General features: G+C 48.1%; 7 protein-coding genes across 7 annotated transcripts; 6 read left to right on the forward strand and 1 right to left on the reverse strand.

The window, feature by feature from the left end:
* Positions 1 to 102: 102 nt before the first annotated feature.
* N7479_005963 (oxidase ustYa family protein) lies at positions 103 to 1207 on the forward strand (the record flags this gene model as incomplete). Its single annotated transcript, XM_057253659.1, has 5 exons — positions 103 to 403; positions 462 to 620; positions 688 to 784; positions 837 to 867; positions 929 to 1207. 5 exons carry the CDS (start codon positions 103 to 105, stop codon positions 1205 to 1207), a joined length of 867 nt encoding a protein of 288 aa, XP_057107521.1.
* Positions 1208 to 1874: 667 nt separating this feature from the next.
* Positions 1875 to 2407, forward strand: N7479_005964 (uncharacterized protein; the record flags this gene model as incomplete). Its single annotated transcript, XM_057253660.1, has 2 exons — positions 1875 to 1905; positions 1953 to 2407. The coding sequence occupies 2 exons, from the start codon at positions 1875 to 1877 to the stop codon at positions 2405 to 2407; spliced, it is 486 nt and encodes a 161-aa protein (XP_057107522.1).
* Positions 2408 to 3714: 1307 nt separating this feature from the next.
* Positions 3715 to 4236, forward strand: N7479_005965 (uncharacterized protein; the record flags this gene model as incomplete). The annotated part of the gene is made up of 1 exon (XM_057253661.1): positions 3715 to 4236. One exon carries the CDS (start codon positions 3715 to 3717, stop codon positions 4234 to 4236), a length of 522 nt encoding a protein of 173 aa, XP_057107523.1.
* Positions 4237 to 5891: 1655 nt separating this feature from the next.
* N7479_005966 (uncharacterized protein) lies at positions 5892 to 6092 on the forward strand (the record flags this gene model as incomplete). Its single annotated transcript, XM_057253662.1, has 1 exon — positions 5892 to 6092. One exon carries the CDS (start codon positions 5892 to 5894, stop codon positions 6090 to 6092), a length of 201 nt encoding a protein of 66 aa, XP_057107524.1.
* Positions 6093 to 10607: 4515 nt separating this feature from the next.
* chiA1 (class III chitinase ChiA1) lies at positions 10608 to 13652 on the forward strand (the record flags this gene model as incomplete). Its single annotated transcript, XM_057253663.1, has 3 exons — positions 10608 to 11157; positions 11215 to 12948; positions 13420 to 13652. The coding sequence occupies 3 exons, from the start codon at positions 10608 to 10610 to the stop codon at positions 13650 to 13652; spliced, it is 2517 nt and encodes an 838-aa protein (XP_057107525.1).
* Positions 13653 to 17476: 3824 nt separating this feature from the next.
* On the reverse strand, positions 17477 to 19006 carry N7479_005968 (glycoside hydrolase family 30 protein; the record flags this gene model as incomplete). The annotated part of the gene is made up of 2 exons (XM_057253664.1): positions 17477 to 18081; positions 18145 to 19006. The coding sequence occupies 2 exons, from the start codon at positions 19004 to 19006 to the stop codon at positions 17477 to 17479; spliced, it is 1467 nt and encodes a 488-aa protein (XP_057107526.1).
* A 1031-nt stretch (positions 19007 to 20037) lies between these two features.
* Positions 20038 to 21960, forward strand: N7479_005969 (Transketolase C-terminal/Pyruvate-ferredoxin oxidoreductase domain II; the record flags this gene model as incomplete). Its single annotated transcript, XM_057253665.1, has 1 exon — positions 20038 to 21960. One exon carries the CDS (start codon positions 20038 to 20040, stop codon positions 21958 to 21960), a length of 1923 nt encoding a protein of 640 aa, XP_057107527.1.
* Between the last annotated feature and the right edge of the window lie 331 nt (positions 21961 to 22291).

The raw sequence follows: 22291 nt of genomic DNA on the forward strand, positions 1-22291 counted from the left end.
CACTTCACCAGATACCTCGGCCATTTCGGAGGCAAACATCACGGCAAATTCTGTCTGACTCCAGAGCGAGGGGGCATTGGAATGACCAACAACCCCAGCAAAATGGATACAATGAAAGATTTGCTGTCACTTCACTACTTGGACAATATGTGGAAGGGATTCAGAGCACAGAAACCAGCATACATTCCAGTGCATGCAAAGGATCAAGAAATCTGCCAGCCAGAAGATCCTCATACGGGTTCTTACAACAGCGAAAGGCGCCCCGGGTGGTCTGCTAAATTCTTCCAACTGTTTCCTTGGATAACAACATTAGTCTTCGCTTTATCCACCTTGTCACTAAGTATCAAACACGAGCAAGTGACAACAACTTTCTCGTTCTCAACCGGGTGGGCCACTGATTTTGGTAGGTTTTCCATCATAGCGTGGAAAACGGGAAGCAGCAAAGCTAATACGCAAAATAGTTGGAGCACGAAGTCAAATCGAGGTTCAGGAGGAAGTTTTCAATGGAAGCCCAGCTATTGATGCCAACAAACATATATTCATCCCTAACCCTGATCCTATCGCCTATGTTGGGCCCCCAAGCAAAGAGATAGATGATAACTGGGAGGAACTCACATGGGGTTCGTGTCCATGAGAAATAGAGTGTCCTACATTTATTCGAGACTAACAAAGATTTAATCTGTTTAGGCCGCTATATTCTCATCACCAAGGAGGAAGCTGAGAGTGCCTGGGGTCATGACATCGAAGAATACTGGGATCATGAGAGAGGAGGCTATGTAGCAGGGTATGTATCCAATATCTCGCCAAGTTGTTTGGTTGTACTTACCGGTCGTTAGTCTCGATATGTTCCACACGCTGCATTGCCTAGTAAGCCCACCTTATTCAACCTTCTTAGGCATTGCATTTATCTAACATTTTCTGTGTCCAGGGAAACTTACGAAAGGCACTACATCCAGAATATTATGGAAGCGCCGAGAAGGACGCCAATTATCACCTACACCAGGATCATTGTATTGAGCAGCTACGCCAGTATGTGATGTGCTCCGGCGACATGACACCTATTCCTACCAAGTATTATCCAGCACTTGGACGAAACTATGTGGAGTCGGATCGCCCTCATACATGCCGTAACTTTGCTAAGCTACAACATTGGATGGTGGATCGTTACGAGGGACCTTCAGCAGTTAAGTCAGCCAAGGGCGAGTAATTCAATTTACTTTGATCAAAGCAGAGAACCTTTGACAGATGGGGATCTCCTGCATTATCATCATGTACATGAGACCAAGTTCAATAAACCATGTTTCCTTATGTTAGATCCCAGTATATCCAATATCATTAAAAGCACTACTTAAGTTATTCTCGAGGCGTATGATGCCTCTCACACAGCTGATTTTGATTTTGCATATATATTTAAGGCTCTTGAACTCACCCGTGTACAAGATGATCTGAAGAACTTATAACGTCGGAGTAAATAGCCTAATCATTTTTGATTTGGGCAAGTCTATTCATTCTCTATGAATAATGGGTATATAAGTGGCGAAACAGTATGGTGGGTGAACAACGAGAGTGTTGATAAACCTAAGGCGAGGTATATGGAGAGATGGACACTTGAGTGTCCTCGCACCACTCTACAAAATCCCCGTCATGCTTACTTCAAGGACGCAGATGGGTTATCGAAATCTACCCTTTTTAGCTATGCTTTTAATCACTTTCTACCTTGAAACTACGACTACGTGATAAATTGATGATCATAAATCAAAACGGCCGTGATCGACATCTGTATTGACATCTAAGTTCCTCGCAAAGCATGAATTTGACCCAAAATATTTGCCATCTCCCAGCGATCCAGTCCACAATAAAAAAGTAGCAGGCAAATGCTCCGTGTCTATGATGAAAGTCAGCCTAGTAATTGGAGTAATTGAATCGGAAGATATTATCACTGACCATTCAAGGTGTGTCACATTCAAACAACATCGGCCCAGGTGACGACACCCTCCGTGTGGGCCTCACCAGGCTCACGCTTAACAACGTCGGCCCAGGTAACGACTCCCTCAGTATGGGCCTCGCCAGGCTCACGCTTGGCCTTAACCACGTCGGCCCAGGTGACGACTCCCTCTGTGTGGGCCTCGCCAGGCTCACGCTTGGCCTTAACCACGTCGGCCCAGGTGACGACTCCCTCTGTGTGGGCCTCGCCAGGCTCACGCTTGGCCTTAACCACGTCAGCCCAGGTGACGACTCCCTCTGTGTGGGCCTCACCAGGCTCACGCTTGACGACGTCGGCCCAAGTGACGACACCCTCTGTATGGGCCTCGCCAGGCTCACGCTTTGCCACAGCATCCGCAACTTTGGTGATAGGCGATGCGCTGACCAGGCTGGCAAAAAGGCCAAAGGCCACCAAAATAAATGAAGCGCTCTTCATGGTGTCTTTATGAGAGGTACTCGGTTATCGAGGAGAGAAGACTGCGGTGGATAGAAGTGAAATGGAAATTTCTACAACATCGAACCTGGCTCTTTGTCATATACATATTACAGTCCGATCACTATCTCGGGTTGGAACTCCGTTGTTGAGGATGCTCCTACGCTAAGCGCACTTCTTCATGTGGCATATGCAGCCACGCTCCTTCAACTCCCATATGCCTCTATTCTTGACCTTTTACCCCTCTTCGGCGTTACATCAAGTCGGTGATGACGGCAGTAGTTTCAGGATAGTCATTTTAAGTGACGTGTCTTTCGGGAATCATATTGTGAGACGATTGTTGTTTGTGCCCTTGCATATCTCGAGATCTAAGGATGCAACCCCTGCTATTATTGGGATCCAATAGGAATACAATTGCATTCCCCCGGGCGGAATAAGCAGGGTCATACCCGCCGTCTGTCAAGGGCTTTAATACCAAAATTGATTTCCATTGGTTCCTTGTAGTATCATAAGCGGTGGCCTCGGAAATCTCCCGGCAGTCAAGGCATATCAGGGTCGCCCTCTTTTGCCTTTATGCGTTAGCGTCATATGCACATGAAGAAGATGTTTCCGCATATCCCTCCGCTCTCTATCGGTTAGACCAAGGCGGTACAGCCATCAGGATTCACAACCCTTTTTGGGAATTTCGATGCCTGAGTCCCTGGATTATCGCCTCTTTTTACACCGTTCTTGTCATCAAAAATGAGGTTTGAATCCTGATAGCTATAGCGTTTCGTATTGACTTGGTAATTGTATTGACATGCAGCGAAATACGGGTCCCGTACGTATCGGGTATCATATTTACCTTACAATTACCCATCAACGACATCTAGAGGATTTTTGCAATTTTGCCAATTTGAAACCTTTTTTTTTTTTTTTTGAACGAGGCGCCTTCCATTTCCCTGCTTTGTCGGAATTTCTCAGTCCATTGGTTAGATTTCCTTTTTTCGGGGATGAGAAACTTGGCTGCTTCTTCCACCTCACAACTTGATGATCGTGCTCTATCTACCATGAAAAACCTGGCTAGAAAATTGCAACCTACTATCAATTGACATTTCTACCCTTTTTTGAACGGCATGATTCAAGCCGCACTCCAGTTATAAGCCATGTCCTATACAGCTTCTTCCGAGAACAGCCGGGAATATTTGATAGAGAGTTCTGACCGGAAAGAGAAACCGCTCATCAGATGGAGCGTTCGAACCGTGACATGTTCTATCTGCCTTTTCGCCATGATCATCTTCATAGCCCTCTTTGGCATCATGTCCTATCAGTGGTCTCATTACATTAATTCGATGGGTGATTGCGGAAGCTCCCCATCAGAAGCACGTCACCGAGACTGCATATTTGACGCCATGGAATTTGCCTGGTTACCACGTCAATGCTTTGATCCTGAGCTTCAGGAGCGGTTTTTATCACTCCGCGAGTGGGTATGGTATCTGGATCAAGCAGGTACTGTACCTGCTGATGGGAAACTCGTCCTTTCGGGGTTTTATGAGGAGCTATATGCTACGCAAGAATACCACGTGTTCCACTGTACATATATGTGGAGAAAGATCCATCAGGCCTTACTAGATGGGAGTTTGATCGACGGGTATATTGGTGACACACATCATACAGCGCATTGTGAGCGACAAATCGCAACTTTTTGGGATTTGAACTTGAACGATACGAGTACTCCAGTATACGTTAAGTATGCGAACTGTCCCAAGGAACTTAATGGCCTTGGTCGCATGGGATGGTACCGGATGATAAATGGGAAGAAAGTGCATCGTGACCCGTGATGCCAACTCTGTGTATCTTGAAATATATACAGTGAGATGTATTTGACAGTGGTTATTGAATCGCATATCCTGCTGTCCCTTCATCTAACCTCTTGATATGGCAATCAGACCACTCGATGCCATCTAGGACAGAGAGCCTAATCGGCACAATTGCAATCTTCTCTTGCACCATTCTCTGTTTTTCCGCTGGCAATTTGTCGACAACTGTCTGCGGTGGTCCATGTATTTTCATATACACATGCACACCGCATATCCGACAGAAACAATGGCCATTAAACCTGCGCTGAAAGAGGTATTCTGAAATGTTTTCGGATCCGTGAATGGAGACACTATCTCGGTGAGGGTATATGCAGATATTGGCATTCTATCCTGGTTAGACCTAATAGGACAGGAAGCTTCCGGGGATGGATGCCTACTCTCTGGCAAATACTACAGTTATCTTCCTTGATCTCCACCTCTGATAAAGCTTTAAGATTCACGGCTATGGTAACGGCGCCACAGTAACAACCTCCGGTGTAGAGCTTGAGGTTGTCACCTGATGCTTTCGGCAATTCTCCGTGGAACACAGTAGAAACAGATACACTTTCGGAAGGGGGGCAGTCTAGGCTGCTTTTGTATGTTAAGGAAGATATCTTGTAAATGGTCTTGGGGTTACTTACGCCTCAACTTCCAGAGTAAAGGGATTCACACCAAATAATGCTCTTGCCTGTAAAGGGGTTAGATTCAAATCTCGTAGGCTGAGACAAGTATCACTCACATTCACAACAATGTCTGATCCTCCGCCCTGTGCCATATGATTTTTCGCCATGATTCCTGTACCGCAAGAAGGGCAAAACTAAAAGGGATAAGCTTGACGGTAGATAGAAGCGAAGTGTAATGTTGAAGGGAACTCACAAAATGTTCCCCACTACGACCATTCGCAGTATATCTGGCCATAGCTTGCTGTCCGCTTTTAATACGGAACTGGGATTCCTCGAGAAATATCCAAAGGTAGCCCTTCTTGCTACATATCGAGCAGCAGCAGGTAGAAGCACGTCGCAATGGTTGCTGTAGATTGAGATCAAATCTAATTTGGCCGCAATGGCAATTTCCTTGATAAAATTCTGGCGACGACATCCCAGTATCATTCATTTCTGTCATGCTTTCGTAGAAGATGGGACCAAAGCCTGGGTGAAAATACGAATTGGAAATCAGGAGACAAAGAGGGGATCTAGTTAATTTATGGCACCCTGTACGGCGCTAACTGTGATTTAGAAGACAACTTATCAACGCATGGGTAGTTGCGCTTATCTTGCCATTTTTGACATTCGGATCATTTATAACCCGGTTCAAATATATCATGTTGTATTCTTTGGCTCTAAATAGACCAGAAACCTAAGGAGAGAGGAGGGAGAGACTTGATTCTGAAGGGGTAGCCCTCCAACTATCTGGCAAACGAGTGTTTAATGCCTAAGGCATAATATAAGGCCTCAGGCCACCACAACAATACTGCAGTAGGTACTAGTATCTGCAAATTAGCCGCTAGTGCTTAAGGGAATTTTCGAATTATGGGTTTCTTCCTCAAATTTTATGGGCTTGAATAAAGCCTTCGATAGTAGCAGCCATTGTACTATCCACTTTGCTTGTTCTTGTAATTTAACAGACTCAACCCTACAATGAGCCGCATCCAGATGAAAAATACGGGAGATGGCCAGCTTCAGGTCCCCGCGTTTGGTGATATCCCTATCGATTATGAACTCCCTGTCGTTGAACGCTTTGCATATGGGGCCATGGAGATTTACGAACTTGATGGCGCACCGGGTCGAGCGCATCGCTTGACCATCCCCGAAGTCATGATACTACGCGTCATCGAATGAGTGACCGACAAACTAAATTGGGAGCGCGACGTCTTTGATAAAAGCATTGTCACCCAGTGAAATACTGAATTTTGTTCTGACTGGAAAGCAAAAAGCTATATCAAAGACTAGGATGTCAGCATCGATATGGACCTCGTGACTTCCAGAACATGGGAATGGTGTATAATGGAGCTGAGAGATACGGCCTTTCGATTCCAGAAAACCGATCATGTTCTCACTTTAAATGCCGACTCTAGGGTTTGCAAGTCGGGCCTGATTGAAAGAGAGCTGCAGAGTGATTTGCAGGAGGTCTCCCTGCTCCAACCTCCATCAGCAAAAGCGGTCAATTCGAACCAAGTTATTGACCTGGTTGATCCTTTACTTTGTCGGCTAGCCTACGGTCGCTCTTCCGTGTTTGATCCGGGGGCAGGCCAATTTGCTTGACGGTGGAATTTCCTTTCCAGATCCTGCATCGGATATCCACGTCCCGCCAATTCCAGATCATCCCGACGAGAGAAGGTAAGGCGCAGTATCCAGGGCAGAAATCGAAGCTGGGTGATTGTTTCATTTGGCTTTTGCAGCGCTGGTCCGATCGATTCCAGCGATTACCTTGCGAAGCATCATCTACTAGCCTTGAAGGTATAGATGTGTGAGTCACTTCTTATATCAACAACCTGCACCCCGAAAACGTGCAAGCATACCATGCGATAGAAAAGCTAGTCTCTATGAGCCTAAATCCCTGAAACAATATTCTAGTCAAAGGCCGGACAAGCCGCTACCCGCTGCGTATCAAGACGTATGGGTTTGAGAGCTATGATCCCGAAGATGAATATGGCGAAATGATGCCCGACCGGCTGAGAAGGGAACTTCCAGACTGGCAGTGGACTGAAGAGAAATGAGATGATTATTGTATCAATGCTAAGGAGTATCTTGCACTTCCCGAGGTCGATCAAAGGTATAGGTTCTATGACCTACATCCAACCGACACAGAAGGTCCTGATGATCTGCTTGGGGCTGTGACCTCAGAGATGTGGGATATGTCTATAGCTACTTTTGGCAAAGGTTTTACAACAGAAAATGAGTTTGGCGATCTCATGCGCTGCAAATGGCTACGGCTCTATACATTCAAATACTCCGAGGCGGGAATATCCTACTCCTATGAGGATTTGAAACAGGGGGAAATACTCAAGGCTTTTATCCAGAACAGAAAGTATTACAATCGCTCTCCGCCAAGCTAACACCAATACCAGTCTGTGTCTCTATAGTAAGAGTTTTAAAAAGACGGCTTGCAGGTGATCGTTTGCCTTTCTAGTATTGAACTCACCCCGGAGAACCCATGTTACGAGGGCGACGACAATTTTCACATTGACGGTTTGCTAATCGAACATATTGTCACTATATCTTGGTACTACTAGGACGTTGACAACGTCACCGAGGGACATATATCCTTCCAACAAGAGGATGACATCTGATGACAGATCAACTATTGGGGCCCTGGGGCCGGAGGGCTCCAAACGTTAGGTTCTGTGGCCGCACACCAAGGTCGATTCCTAGCTTGGGTCAACACCCTTCGAATCAAAACGTGACTGTTCTCGCTGAAAGGCGCCGCCCGACCTGCCTATCAAAGATATATCACCCTGTTTCTAGTGGATCCCCATTACCGGATCTGCTTCACTCAAAATGTCCCTGATGAGACTGGAGATCGGCCAGTCGGTATGGCTGAGGCAGAGATATAGAAAAATGAATTGGAAAAAGAGCGTGAACGCGCCATGGAGGTGCAAAATCTAGGAGTCAAATATCATAATTTTCAAGGATCTATGCTTTTTGGTGAAGAAGAGATAAGTTACTTAGGTATGCCCTTGAGCTAGTCAGCTCTTTTTGTCATCTTCACAGGGATAAATTATTTATCCCAAACATATGAAGCCACCGTGCGGGGATATATCATCGTCATCACGAGTACATATCATTAGAATATATATTTTGAAGGTTAGAGTCACCAATGAATTAGTGACCAAGTTCGTGTCTCCAAGTCTATCAAACGACACCTGATTCAGTGTTGTCTCAAGCCAGAGTAAACAAGACCTCGGGGCAGGCGACATGTGAATATATAAAGCGGGATGGGATAGCCAAGACCAGACCACTTTGATATCCGTCTGCATTAGATTAAGCAAACGGGTGAAGAATTGGCTGTGTCGTTCCGCCGAATTTGATTTATTTCAATATTGCGTTGATGAAATTCTCGTTCATCCATGACCTTAGTCTGAAATCTGTGATTTTGGAGGGCCTGTATTAGTGCTACACACGATGTACCAGCCCAGTACGGAGTAACCACATCGAGATCCCTTGATATAATAATAATATATAGTCTGAGACTTCATGGAGTACTCCATAGTATTGTTATTAGATTCACATCGAGTGTAGCTTTCCACAAAAGATCTTGCCGACTAGCTCGGCAATTTTGTTCCCACTTCGTTGCTTATACTGCATCTCGTGGCTTCGGATGGCTTTTTCATTTTCATTATGGATACTGTTTATTTTAATTTATCAATTTGTATCAATTCAAGACACAGAAATCGTGGATTTGTTGCTATTGCTTTGTTTTATACTGAAATTGAAAGTTCGATGTAAGCGAGATAGCACATCGGCAAACCGGCAAACCGGCAATGAAGCCGGTAATTGGATATTTCTCCAACTGCAAATATTTCTTGAATAACGCAAACAGTGTTTTGTATTGGGGTTCAAAATTGGCAGTTAATAGACTTTATGTGCTCTCTTAAAATAGGGCTAGAAGTTCTATAGAGAGGATCTTTTTAATTATGATCCACATAGATCGAAGGTTCCCGAACGCAGGAACGGAACACGATTAATATACTATGTATACAATAATACTTCATGCTTCTGTACCTGCATATAATTGTCATCGGCTTTCTTAAATTTGATTATTATTTGATTATTGTCTCGGTTAATCTGGATCATGGGGCGGTGGCGGCTTATGGAAAATGCAAAGTGCGCGCACTTGTAAGATTAGCTAGTGATTTAATAATATAGGTTAGCCATTAGGATGAGTGGCGTGTCATTGCAGCCCAAGCACGCCCCCTGAGAGCAGTCATATCTCCGAACCATGTGCGTTGCATAAACCGGAAAATAAAAGAAAAATGCACGGAGGAAGGCGATTTGGGGATAGGCTAGAACTGGACAGAGTTACATCTTAATTCTAGGCTCGAGTTTATGGCAAACTAGGGACTAAATAGAAACTAAATAGGAACTAACGAGGAACTACGGAGTTACTTATGGACTAAGTGAGACAGCAATCTTAAACTGCAAGTTTGTTAGTGTTGTTATAGTGCTGAGTAATTTGCTGTAACCGAACAAAAACCGGTAATCCCGCCTTGTCCGGATTGACGCCTATGATTGGTGTACCTGGACACCCGCCCCGTAATATGGCCCCCCGGGGCTTAGCTTAGGCTTCCCAACTCTTAGCTCCGTCGGTTGCGATCACCTTGATTTTTTCATTCTCCTTTGCACACCATACGTTTCTACAATACTTACTTACACTCGTCTAATTTCTTGATACAAACAATTGTCAAACCAATATTTTCCCCCCGTTCTTCTGTGTTCTTATCTCCCTACACATATATGCCCAAATCACGGATTTAGTCTGCATCCGACATACAACGGCGGGCAGACCCCGAGGCGTCCGTGCCCTACAACCTGAGCTACGAGTTGTGATTGGACTTTGTATACGGAGCTAATTGTCTTTGCTCCAGTCATGACCCTGATTCTAATGCCGCTAGAGTCCATTAGGGCCCTTTAGCCTCTTTTATGCGGCTCTTGCAATTTTACTGTGCTGAGATAGGCACGGGGGCCAGCACATACCCCTCTCCACAGAAAGCCTGGATGGCTTATGGCTGAACCCATTTCTTTCTCGGATGTGACTCTTTTACGCCACTGGCTGTATGGCCATATTGTATGCCACGCGTTTGGCCTGTGACCAGTCTGCAGTGAAAAAGTCAATCCATGCCTCTTTTACGCCGACTTCGCTACGAAGTTAGTGTCATGGCCGTTGTGAAAAATAGACCCGGCTCGTCACCGAGTCTAGTGTCCAGATCATCAAGCTTCCAATCCACTTTGCGACTCTGCGGTCAGCGGCCCTGCACCGGTGGAGTTGTACTCGGGGTGGCACTGACCTGTGAATCGTGGACTCATCCGGATATAGCGCACCTCATTTCCACGCTTTGATAGCTCTATTCTGCTTTCTGATTAGTGTGCCCAATGTCGGAGGTCGGCATATTCCCCAGGGGCTCAGATGAACTGGCCCTCGATGTATTTTAGTATCTTTCCCCCCCGGAGAGTTCCTCTTTCCTTTCCACTATCATCACTCTCATTTTGAGCTTTTTGGGAAATTTCCCAAGCAGATATTTGTCTGCGTCCTTTCGTTGTTCGCGAACTAACCCTGTCATTCTTTTTATTGGGTTAATAGGCGATTTCTATTGCATCTAATTATTTTGCATATAATTACTACATTCATTTTTAGCCATGATGTTCAAGTCTCTTGCCGCCGTGTCGGCTCTGTCCCTCTTTGCATCATCTGCTATTGCTGTTGATGTTAGCCTGAAGAATAATGTTGCTGTCTACTATGGACAAGGTTACGATCAACTCCGGCTCAAGCACTTCTGTGAACAGACCACGTCGGACATTATCAACATCGGGTTCATCAACGAGTTCCCCAAACATGTGGGCGACTTCCCTGGTTCCAATTTTGCGAATCAGTGCGATGGTGCCGTTTTCGACGGTTCAAAGCTGCTAAGTGGCTGCCACCAGATCTGGCAGGATCTCCCCAGTTGCAAGGCTGCTGGTAAGACTGTCCTGCTGTCCATCGGTGGCGGTACTGCCACAGGCCAGTCTCTCCCAGACGTGGCTACCGCAGAATGGTTTGCGGATTTCCTGTGGTATTCTTTCGGCCCTTACAATCCTGCTGTCTCTTCATTGGGCTGGACGGCGGACATGGTTGGCACCTACCCCCGCCCATTCCTCACTTCCGGAGTTGACGGATTCGATTTTGATATCGAGTACAATGGCGGAGTTGGTACGTTTCCCTAATGCTCAAACTCTCTGATGGTGCTCTATCTAACACTCCATTTAGGCTACGCTGCCATGATCAATCGTCTGCGCAAGCACTTCGCCGAGAGCACCGCACAGACCTACTACATTTCTGGTGCTCCCCAGTGCCCCACCCCCGACCCCCAGCTTGATGATGCTATTGCCAACTCGTACTTTGATTTCATCTGGGTTCAGTGGTACAACACCCAGAGTTGCTCTGCTCGCAGCTGGGTCGACAAGACCGGCAATTTCAACTTCGATGCGTGGGTCAGCATCATCAAGAAGAGCGCCAACCCCAATGCTAAGCTCTTCATCGGTCTTCCCGCATCGGAGACTGCCGCTAACGCTGGGTTCTACCTGACTCCTGCTGAGGCGAAGCCCCTTATCAAGACTTATATGGATAAGTACCCCAAGACCTTCGGTGGTGTCATGCTCTGGGAGGCTACTGCTGGTGACACCAATCTCACCGATGGAACACCGTATACTGAGCACATCAAGGATATCCTGGTCGAGTGCGCTCCTCTTCCCATCACCTCTACCACCACCACCCACTCCTCGACCACTACCACTGTCCCGCCTACCACCCAGACTACCACTTCCACCTCGACTACCACTACCTCCAGCTCGACCACCACCACCAAGTCCAGCTCGACCACAACTTCCAGCTCGACGACTGTCTCTTCGACCTCGACTACCTCCTCGACCTCGACGACTACCTCTTCCAGCTCGACCACTTCCAGCTCGTCTGTCACTTCTGGCTCGGCTACCTCTTCCAGTGTCGCTGTCACCTCCAGCTCGTCTTCCTCTTCAAGTACCCCTAGCAGCTCTGTGACACCTTCCTCCAGCCATGTCGCTCCCCACCCCTCTGGAAAGCCCCACCACAGCTCGCATGGACATGGCCACGGACACCACACCCACACCCGCCACACCCATACCCACACCCGTCACACTCACACTGTCCCAAGCTCCACTCCTGTGGCCCCAAGCTCCACCCCCGTGGTCCCAGGCTCTTCCAGCACTGCTACTGAGTCCGGCGCTTCTTCCAGCACTGCTACTGAGTCCGGCGCTTCTTCCAGCACTGCTACTGAGTCTGGCGCTTCTTCCAGCACTGCTACTGAGTCTGGCGCTTCTTCCAGCACTGCTACTGAGTCCGGTGCCGCTTCCAGCACTGCCACTGAGTCTGGCGCCTCTTCCACTAGCGAAGGTACCATCCCGACCGGTGGCCCATCCACTGGCGCCGAGACTACTACTGGAGGATCCAAGCCTACTGGTGGTGAGACTTCTGGAGGTTCCCAGCCTACCGGCAACGAGACCACTGGAGGCTCCAAGCCCACCGGCACTGACTCCACCACCGCCCCTGCCGGTATCACTGCCTCTCCCTCCGCGCCCAGCGCCGGTTCCTCTTTGGCCCCTGGTACCACCACCACTATCATCGTGACCTCCTACGTTGATATTTGCCCCACTGGTTTCACCACCATCACCACCACCATCACCAAGACCTACTGCCCTGGTGACGCCACTGCTACCGCAACTGGCACCGCTGAGATCACTGCCCCCACTTCCGGCCCTGCCACTCCCACTGCCGACATCCCTGAGGGCTGGACTACTACCGTGACTGTCTGCACTGTCTGCGCCGCTACCCCGACCACCGTGACCCTCACCAAGCCCGCTGCCACCGCCGCTACTACCACTGAGGCTGTCTCCCAGTCCACCGCTCCTGCGGTCCCTGAGGGCTTCACCACCACTCTGACTTACTGCAAGCACTGTGGTCCTACCGGTAGCACCGTCACTCTCATCGTCCCCGTTGCCTCTGCTACTCCCATTGTCCCTGGCTCTGGCTCTGGCTCTGGCTCTGGCTCTGGCTCTGGCTCTGGCTCTGGCTCTGGCTCTGGCTCTGGCTCTGGCTCTGGCTCTGGCTCTGGCTCTGGCTCTGGCTCTGGCTCTGGCTCTGGCTCTGGCTCTGGCTCTGGCTCTGGCTCTGGCTCTGGCTCTGGCTCTGGCTCTGGCTCTGGCTCTGGCTCTGGCTCTGGCTCTGGCTCTGGCTCTGGCTCTGGCTCTGGCTCTGGCTCTGGCTCTGGCTCTGGCTCTGGCTCTGGCTCTGGCTCTGGCTCTGGCTCTGGCTCTGGCTCTGGCTCTGGCTCTGGCTCTGGCTCTGGCTCTGGCTCTGGCTCTGGCTCTGGCTCTGGCTCTGGCTCTGGCTCTGGCTCTGGCTCTGGCGGCTCCCCCGTGGCGCCGTCTTCTTCCGCAGTGGTCATCCCCAGCGGAGGATTCCACCCCGGCAGACCCTCGTCAAGCATCGTCTTCCACCCCTCGCGCACACCTATTGTTGCCGTTGTCGCGCCCACCGCCACAACCGCACCCACAGAGCCCACCGGTAACCCAGTCGGTGTCTCCCCGGTCTTCACCGGTGCCGCTTCCCGTGCGGTTGCCAGCCTCACTGGCGTCCTCGCTATCGCTCTTTCCATGTTCATGATGCTGTGAAGCTGCCCACTTGTTTGGACAGCATGATCTCATCATCTATGCGATATGATCGATCTCACGATGCTGACTTCAAGAAGAACTGGTAATTGTTAGCGACTGGTTGCTTTACGATATTGTCTTTATATTCTTTTTCATCCGATCTCCAGTTTCTGGAGTGATTCAACACCTCTTGGCCTTTTTTTTGTGATTTACCCAGGCCAATAGTGGTGAGACCATCGCATTCTTCACATTGAAGTTTTGCGAGTGGTCAAGCCTGTTTGTTTTCAATCTCCTAATGATATCCATTTCAAGGTGTCGCCGTCGAGTCTGACCTTTTCATTTATTTTTTGCTGTTTCATTATTTACAATAGACAGACATGCATGCTCTTTGTATAAAAATACCATATTAGTCCCATAATGCAACTTCAATGCGCTTTCCCTCTGTAGCAGTAAAGACCACTTCTACTACCCCCCTTCCCCCAAAGTTCGACTTCCAACCTTCAACATCCCCTTTATCCTCACCAAAAAAATATCAAGGCCTACTAAGGCTCGATCGTGTTTCAAAATCGATCTACTACATTTCACTGTCTGTGGCTGTGCCAAGATCCATGTATTTTGCACTTTGAAACCTCACTTCAATGGGGTCCCGTTACATACCCCACCAAGTCTCACAAGTATGTCGGCAAGGCCGACTTTGATTCGTTCTTTGGAGAGCGTCGTCAAATGGTGTGCCAATTGGTAACACTGGAGACCACAAAGCTGCAAAAGGTCAGGCGCAGCGTTTAGCCTATGTGGCAATGATCCAAGTTAATCCGGGAGGGTACACAGGACCGAAATCCCCTCAACGATATTAATCTTGGGGTACAGGACTGTGTGATTCCAATTTAGGAATCGGATGGAACTTTCAAAAGAAATATCCTGGTTAGTCACACTACCCTTTATTGCTGGATGTCCCTGGTTTTCCTTCTTTTGACTAAATAATGCTACCAAGTGGTCTGTAATGGCATACCAATTTAGCCACGATGGCTGGAGCGTCATCGCTAATATGATGGCCTTTACAATACTGCAAGGGCATCAGACTGCGGAGTCTCTCCTTCGACCAAGTGCTTCTAGCAGTCCGACCGCCAGGGCATCAATATTGTGCGCAAAGGCGCCTAGACTTCCTTCATTGAACATAAAGGGGTTCATTGAGGAGGACTTGGAAGTACCTGCTGGTGATCATTGGGTGGAGACTTCCTGTCAACGCCGCCCGCTTCATCATCAACGAAATGACAGGCTCGGGGCTCTGCGAGACCTCACTGTGATTCTAGCTGCGTACGATTCTCGATGGTGAGTCTACAACAAAGAGGCTAATCGACACCAAATCAGGAACAGTCCGTCGACTGAAATCCTGTGCGACGGCAAAAAACCGAAACAATTACCGCAAATGAGGCTGATATGGTGACCATGGATATATGGTCACAAACAATATCCCTCGACTTCTTGCGGCACTTCCAGAGGCTCAACGCAGCCCTCAGTTATGGCAGGTGTTATCTATTCCACTATTGTTCTATTCTTGTCTTCACTGGCCCACCTGTTATCTCAAACGAACTAGTCAATATCATTCAAGAGTGCAACCTGGTTTGTACCTAGTGGCTCTTTTTCAGTTGCTCGATATAAACCTTTCCTTTAGATCTTAATGGGCCTCCATCGGATTTCATCTCTTTTCAAATTGCATATAGATAAATTCAGAGAAAATGAGTCTCGTTCCACGGGCCATCTTCTTCTCCTTCCGCTTGAGACCCTTGATAATGGCCTTATTAACCTTGCAGTCCTCTTTCATGGCCTAGCACTTCCTTGTCATTGCCCTGAGCTCCTCTTCCATCTCTCTGATGTTGCGTTGTAGCGAATTGATATTTTTGCTCCTTAACAGTAGGGTCTTCAACTCGGAGTTGTTGGAGATACATCGGTCCTGTACCTTCCCTATCATCTGGGGTTCCTTCCTTTTTGGTGAACTCGTCCCCCACCACCATCACCCTCAGCCACAAGGTAAATATAAATACCCGCCCCCTCCCACTTCTCTTTCTTCTTTTTTCTTCCTTCTTCAACCACTCCAGGTCCACTCTGTGGTTCCTGTTGAGACTTAAATTTTTTGAACGGTTGTTCAGCTTCAGATTCATATTCAACATATGTCTACTGTTGTCCAGTGAAACGGGGGACCCTGAGGACTCTGGAGGGATTTCGATGGCGGCCCAGGCTAGGCTGTGAATGGCACGAAGCAAGTATACGCGGGCTACTGACCAGCTATCTTCGGATGCTTGATGGGCTTTTGCTATGACCTCTGCGGAAACAGACTGTACGTGTCTGGGTACTCCCGATCGCCGCCAGGAGCGGGTTAACAACCTTAGAAGGGGCTCTGCTCTCATCTCCTTCGCCCCAATTTTTGGAACCTATATTACAGAGATAGCTCTCTGTTATCCAGTGAAGAATTTTCTGAGGATATTTCTTTTCTTCAAAGGTTCCACTTCATTAATTCATTTGTCTTGTTCTCCTCTTGTCCTCTTACCCTGTTGTCCTGTCGTCCTGTCGTCCCGTCCTCCTGTTATCTTACCCTGTTACCCTGTTGTCCTCTTATCCTGTTGTCCTGCTGCCCTGCTGCCCTGTTGTCCTTGTCCTATCGTCCCGTTGCCCCGTTGCCCTTGTCCTATCGTCTTGTTGTCCCGTTGTCCTAATGTCCTGTTGTCTTGTGCAAGATATATTGGCCGTTACAGAACATCAAACGATGGAAAACCAGCTGAGGCGTTTGGGGACTGCGCCTCTGCCAAGCTAGAGAGATACATCTTCTTCTCTTCTCTTTTCGTCCTTTGTTTTTTACCTTTTGCTTTCTGCTTTTGTTCAAGTGATGCCCTCCTTTGTGACTCTTAAAATGCTAGGCAATGAATGACTATTTTGTAACCATTCTCCTACTAAACATAGTCATGGGCTGTTCCGTAGGCCATCTATATTTTAAACGTTATATGCGTCCACGGGTGACTATGTGATGACCTGGGTATGGTAAGCGCGTGATGGGGTGGGCGTGCAGTTGATTACACAACCGTCGACATAATCTTGCAATTCGAATACCAAATTTGAAGTCCTCATGTACCATCGGTCCTTTTAGCCTCCCCAGTGGCTATAACGTACAGAAGTTTCTGCCTGGGACCCGGACACAGGATAGAAATTTGCCACGGCCTTGTATGCATGTGTTGCATTCTTTTCCGTGTTTCATCTTCTTGGCGACCGAGTGTGCAAGAATAGTCTCGCTGTTTTATCTCAATTTCGCGATCTGGATATCGAAATGTCGGCCTGATACTACCCTCCGCTTGTCTGCGTTTTCTGGTAGGCGTAGGGTAGGCTTCATTCTCAATTTCAGCCGGCAGAGCTAGTAGATGAGCTTACCCTTGATATTTGCCTATTTTCCTGTCTTTGGTCACATAAATGCCATAGCCTGACTTTCCCAGCATAGAAGCGGTCCATCTATATCTTCTGCAACTGCCTCATCGAATCTCAGTTTTGGAATGAGTGAATTTTGGGACTCAGGCCCGTTGTTCAAAACGTGCGATTCTACCGAAACGTTAGTATCCTCACTTCAATCGAATAACTCTATAATACTCACCATCCATATCCTCTTTGGTATATGTGAGAGATATATATGAACTAGAGTTTGAAGACTAAAAAAGGAATAAATTATATGACGGATATTTTAGAAGGTGAAAGTTAGAAATGTTTATGAACGATGTCGTCGAGCCTATGGGAATAACCTCACATTTGATAATAGTCATGTCATAGCATCTAATCGCTATTCCTGTCACTTCACTAAAATATATCTATGCCGCAGGAAGAACCCAGGTTGTGACAGACTGCTTTGGAATGTTGCCACTCCACTGCTGACCACTGTTAGTAGACAAAGTAATGTAAATATCATTACTGAAATTGTTCTCAATAACCACAGTGCGAGTTCCGTCTGGATTCAGCGACGCAACAGACTGCACGCCTCCTCCATTATCGTAAGTATAGCTCCCGGTACCACTCAGCACAATCGCGCCCGGAGGCATGAACTTGCTGAACTGAGCCATCATGTAGTATGCCGGGTTGAAGGTATATCCGCCATTGGAAATAGTCACCAAACCTCGACAGTTTCCACAGCCGCCACTTGACAGATGAGGACCGTCTTGGTCATTTGTGCCAAGCGTCCAGGCTGTAACGCCCGACGCCCAGTTTTGCAATGGCCCCATAGTGAAATCAGCGGCTTGGTTCCATGACGCGGATGCCGGGGTCCAGCATTCTGTCATGTATTGCTTGATGTTGGGATTTGTCTGGTGGAATTGGGTGAGGACTGTCCAGTCTACATTGCTGGCGTAGCAGTGCCATGCAACTCCGTGGACATACTGGCCAGCTCCGTTGATGACATTCTGAGGGTAAGATGGCACATCTGATGTCTATCGGTTAGTAAATTGAATTCTCCCTCAAAGATACTGGGTTCCAGAATGCATACCAGTGTTGTGGTCATATGCCCAAATATCGGTGCTCAGACCAGCTTTAGCGAGAGCGGGACCGACATAATTCTGGATCAACTGTGCAGATTCGTAGTCAAACATGTACATTGTAGGATAACCAGCCTGGCTATTCAGAGGCTCATTTTGAAGAGTAATCGCATCGATGTGGGCACCGAGATTCTGGTACGCCTGGATGTACTTGACAAAATACTGCGCATAGGCACTGGCATACCCAGTACTCCCAGTGCCTCCACTAGTCAAGTAGCCATCATTGAGGTTATTATTTGTCGTGGTACCATCAATCACACCATTCAGCTTCATCCACCCAGGAGCACTCCAAGGTGAACCAAGGATCTTCAAACTCGACTGAAGAGATTTCATTTTAGCCAGCATCGTAGCCATGGCATTTCCACGATCGCCCAGATTGAAACCAGATAGCGATGGATCCGCGTTATTCCCATTATCATCATAGGTATAGGCTGGGTCACCAGATAGGTCGGAAGCGCCAATGGTATGGCGCATCAAAGCAAATCCAGCACCAGCACCGGTCATCAGTTGATTCAGCAATTGTTGCAGCGTTGAACTGGACAGCGTGTTGAAGGAAGTGACTGTCGAATCAGTGACAGCGGCTCCAAAGCCCACGATTGTTTGTTTGTGTCCGCTAGATGTATCATCGATGCTCAACTTCCAGGTCGATTCAGAGCCTGGATTGCCGCTGCCCTGGACGGGTGCGGCGATTGATGAGAGCTTGTAACTGCCATCTGAGTTTGAGCAGTACGCTGATGGAGTAGTTGCTCGCTTTGCAGGTGATGCTTCTGCTAGTACTGAAAGTAGAAGCACAGGGAGAAGAGATGGAAGCATGGTGTATACTGATTCTTAAGATAGTTTTTAATAGAGGTATTAGTCTTTCTTTTGGGGGACCAAGGGACTTGAAGGTTATCGATCTTTATATGTCCTACCAAAACAATTTTCTACACGCACCTGAGGGCAAAAGAAGCCGAGCCCTTCAAGTAAGACCCCTCATTTCAGCTTACTTTTTATGGGCTGACGAAAAGAAAATACTACAGTACCACCGACTAATGCACGCCACATTTCCCCGACGGTGTTCCTGGCGAGTCCCCGATAGCTTATATTGCCTTAATGTTTCAGGTGCCTCGGGAAAAGCCTGTTTAAGAAGAATTAGAGTTGAAACCCCTTCCCCGCATTCTTGATGATTTGCATAATGGCATTGTTTTTTATTTATGCAAGGGTTTCATTGTCTGTAGACGGTCTAGTTTCTCGGAGTGGAGTTGCCCGGAAACGGCGTGAAACAACATGGCTTTGTAGAAGCGGCGACTACCGGAATGAAAGAACTAAAGCGACAGATGAAGCCGAACAGGGAAGCTCAGATTGGAGTAGAAGCAAGAAGTAGTGTATAAGCTTGTGAAACAGACTGTCCAATATGTACCTAATACAAGAGTGGACGTTAAAAAGGATGACAAATTCAACAAAGTGTTAGATTGTTCTAAGTGAATCCAGTTCTTCGAGCTTGATGTCATTTGTGGTTTATAGTGGAAAATTAGTTCTCCGGCACTGCAAGGGAGCTGAAAACTACCACATGCTAAAGGGTCGGGCCGGACGTTTTAAGTATTTCAGAACACCTCCAAATTGGAGCACTTCAGATGAGATCGCAAAGTTGGTAATGGGGATGAATAATAATAGAAGGAGAATGTCAAGGATGCAAAGAATGCAAAGAAAACAGGCGAAAACAGGTCAGCTCCAGATACGGCTTATGACGTCAACCAGCTGGGAACAGGTGTAATTCCAGTTTATAACCCCTCGGTCGTACGTGCACTCAATTTGCTTTTTCAACCTTATTCCACTGGAAATAGTATTGGAAATTAACTTACATCATGAATGGACATAAATTTCCCGTCGATCTCAAGCAATTCAAGCAGCTTAAGCTTGACCCGAAGACCACAAAGCTCACAGCGCAACAGAAGAGCGATTTGCAACACAACATCAACATTTTCAGAGATGCCATCATTGCCTTCACAGCAGCGGGTGCCGCGCGTGGTGTTTCAGGCCACACTGGAGGTCCCTTCGATACGGCCCCCGAGGTCTGCCTCCTGCTTGCTTTCATGAACGCAAACCCCAACAAATGGGTCGATGCCCTGTACGATGAGGCCGGCCACCGTGTCGCCACACAATACCTGCTAGCCGCACTGGACGGCAAGATTGAGCCCGATCACCTGCTGAACTATCGTGCCGCAGACTCCCACCTCCCCGGCCACCCCGAGCTCGGCTTCACCCCCGGCATCAAGTTCAGCTCCGGTCGTCTGGGTCACATGTGGGGTATGGTCAATGGCATTGCCATGGCCAACCGGGATAAGAACGTGATTATGTTGGGATCTGATGGATCCCAGCAAGAAGGAAATGACGCCGAGGCTGCGCGCATTGCGGTCGGCAATAACCTGAACGTTAAGATCTTCATCGATAACAACGATGTCACAATTGCCGGACATCCCTCGGAATACCTCAAGGGCTATGAGGTTGCTCGGACTCTTGACGGACATGGCCTGAAGGTCATCCGCGCCGAGGGCGAGAACCTCGACTCCCTATACGGCGCTATGTGCGAAGTAATCAACTACGACGGTCCCGCCGCTGTTGTTGTTGATCGCAAGATGGCCGCTGGCATTGAGGGCATTGAGGGAGAATGCCACGCGCACGATGTGATTCCCGTCGAAATCGCCCGCAAATACCTTACCAAGCGCGGGTACAGCAAGGAGCAGCTTGCTTTCTACGACGATATCAAGCCTGGCACAAATCCCCACACGTACAAGGGTTCGACCAAGGATAAGGGTGCGAACCGCACCATTTTCGGCGATGCCGTGAATGAGATTCTCGATAAACTGAGCAAGGAGGAGGCTAAGCGTCGCGTCATGGTTATCGACTCCGACTTGGCAGGTTCCACTGGCCTGAAGGCTATCGGCGCCAAGCACCCCGAGTCCTTCGTCCCATCTGGAGTCATGGAGCGCGGCAATTTCTCTGCTGCCGCTGGCTTTGGATTCGGCAGCAATGGAGAGCGCCAAGGTGTCTTCTCTACCTTCTCTGCCTTCTTGGAGATGTGCATCTCTGAGATCACCATGGCTCGTCTGAACGACTGCACCGTTCTATCGCACTTCTCTCACAGTGGTGTCGACGAGATGGCCGACAATACCTGCCATTTCGGTCTGAACCACTTCTTCGCCGACAATGGTCTGATGGATGCCGCGAGCACTGCGCTCTACTTCCCCGCCGATGGCGAGCAGATGAAGGCCGTAGTCAACGAGGTGTTCTGGAAGAAGGGCATGCGCTTCATCTTCTCCACTCGTTCCAAGGTCCCTTACATCCTCAAGGAAGGAACCGACCAGAAGCTCTTCGGTGAGGGCTACAAATTCGTTCCTGGCAAGGAAGAAATCATCCGCAAGGGGTCTGCTGGTTACATCGTCTCGTACGGTGATATGCTCTACCGCTCACTTGATGCCGTTGAGAACCTGCGTGCAGAGGGCCTCGATGTCGGTCTAATCAACAAGCCTACTCTCAACATTGTCGACGAGGAAACCATTAAGGTTTATGGATCCTCACCATTCGTCCTAGTTGTTGAGTCGATTGCACAGAAGACTGGTCTTGGCTCTCGACTGGGTACCCACCTCCTTGAGCGCAAGTTCACACCCAAGTTCAAGGCCATGGGTGCTATCAAGGAGGGCTGTGGTGGCCTATATGAGCAAGTCAATGCTCAAGGCCTTGGACCGGGTGATATTATCGCCGCGGTTAAGGAGGTGTCTGGAAATTAAGTTCTGCGAAGGATGTTCAAAACGTAACGACTTTTTCATATGATAATAAAATTTTTCTATTCTATTTGTCTAGGCTGGCTCTGTCGCCATATGTTACTCAATTTTCAGCTCGTTATCAAGGCCAAGACCTCCGCTGCTCCAAATTCCCAATCCGATATCGCGGCAATTGAAGCGACATTTGACTCACGGCTCTCCACTAAACCTTATTCCCCATAATTAACCGCCCGCCGCACCGCTGATTGGCTGCATTATGTAGACTTAAACTTGGCATCCAAAGCTAGTCCAAAAGGGAAAGATCTCGGCAGCTCAAAAGCACGCAATGTTGTTAGAC

The sequence above is a fragment of the Penicillium vulpinum genome (assembly GCF_028829585.1).
Source record: "Penicillium vulpinum strain IBT 29486 chromosome Unknown utg000003l_segment0_segment0, whole genome shotgun sequence".
Classification (NCBI taxonomy): Eukaryota; Fungi; Ascomycota; class Eurotiomycetes; order Eurotiales; family Aspergillaceae; genus Penicillium; species Penicillium vulpinum.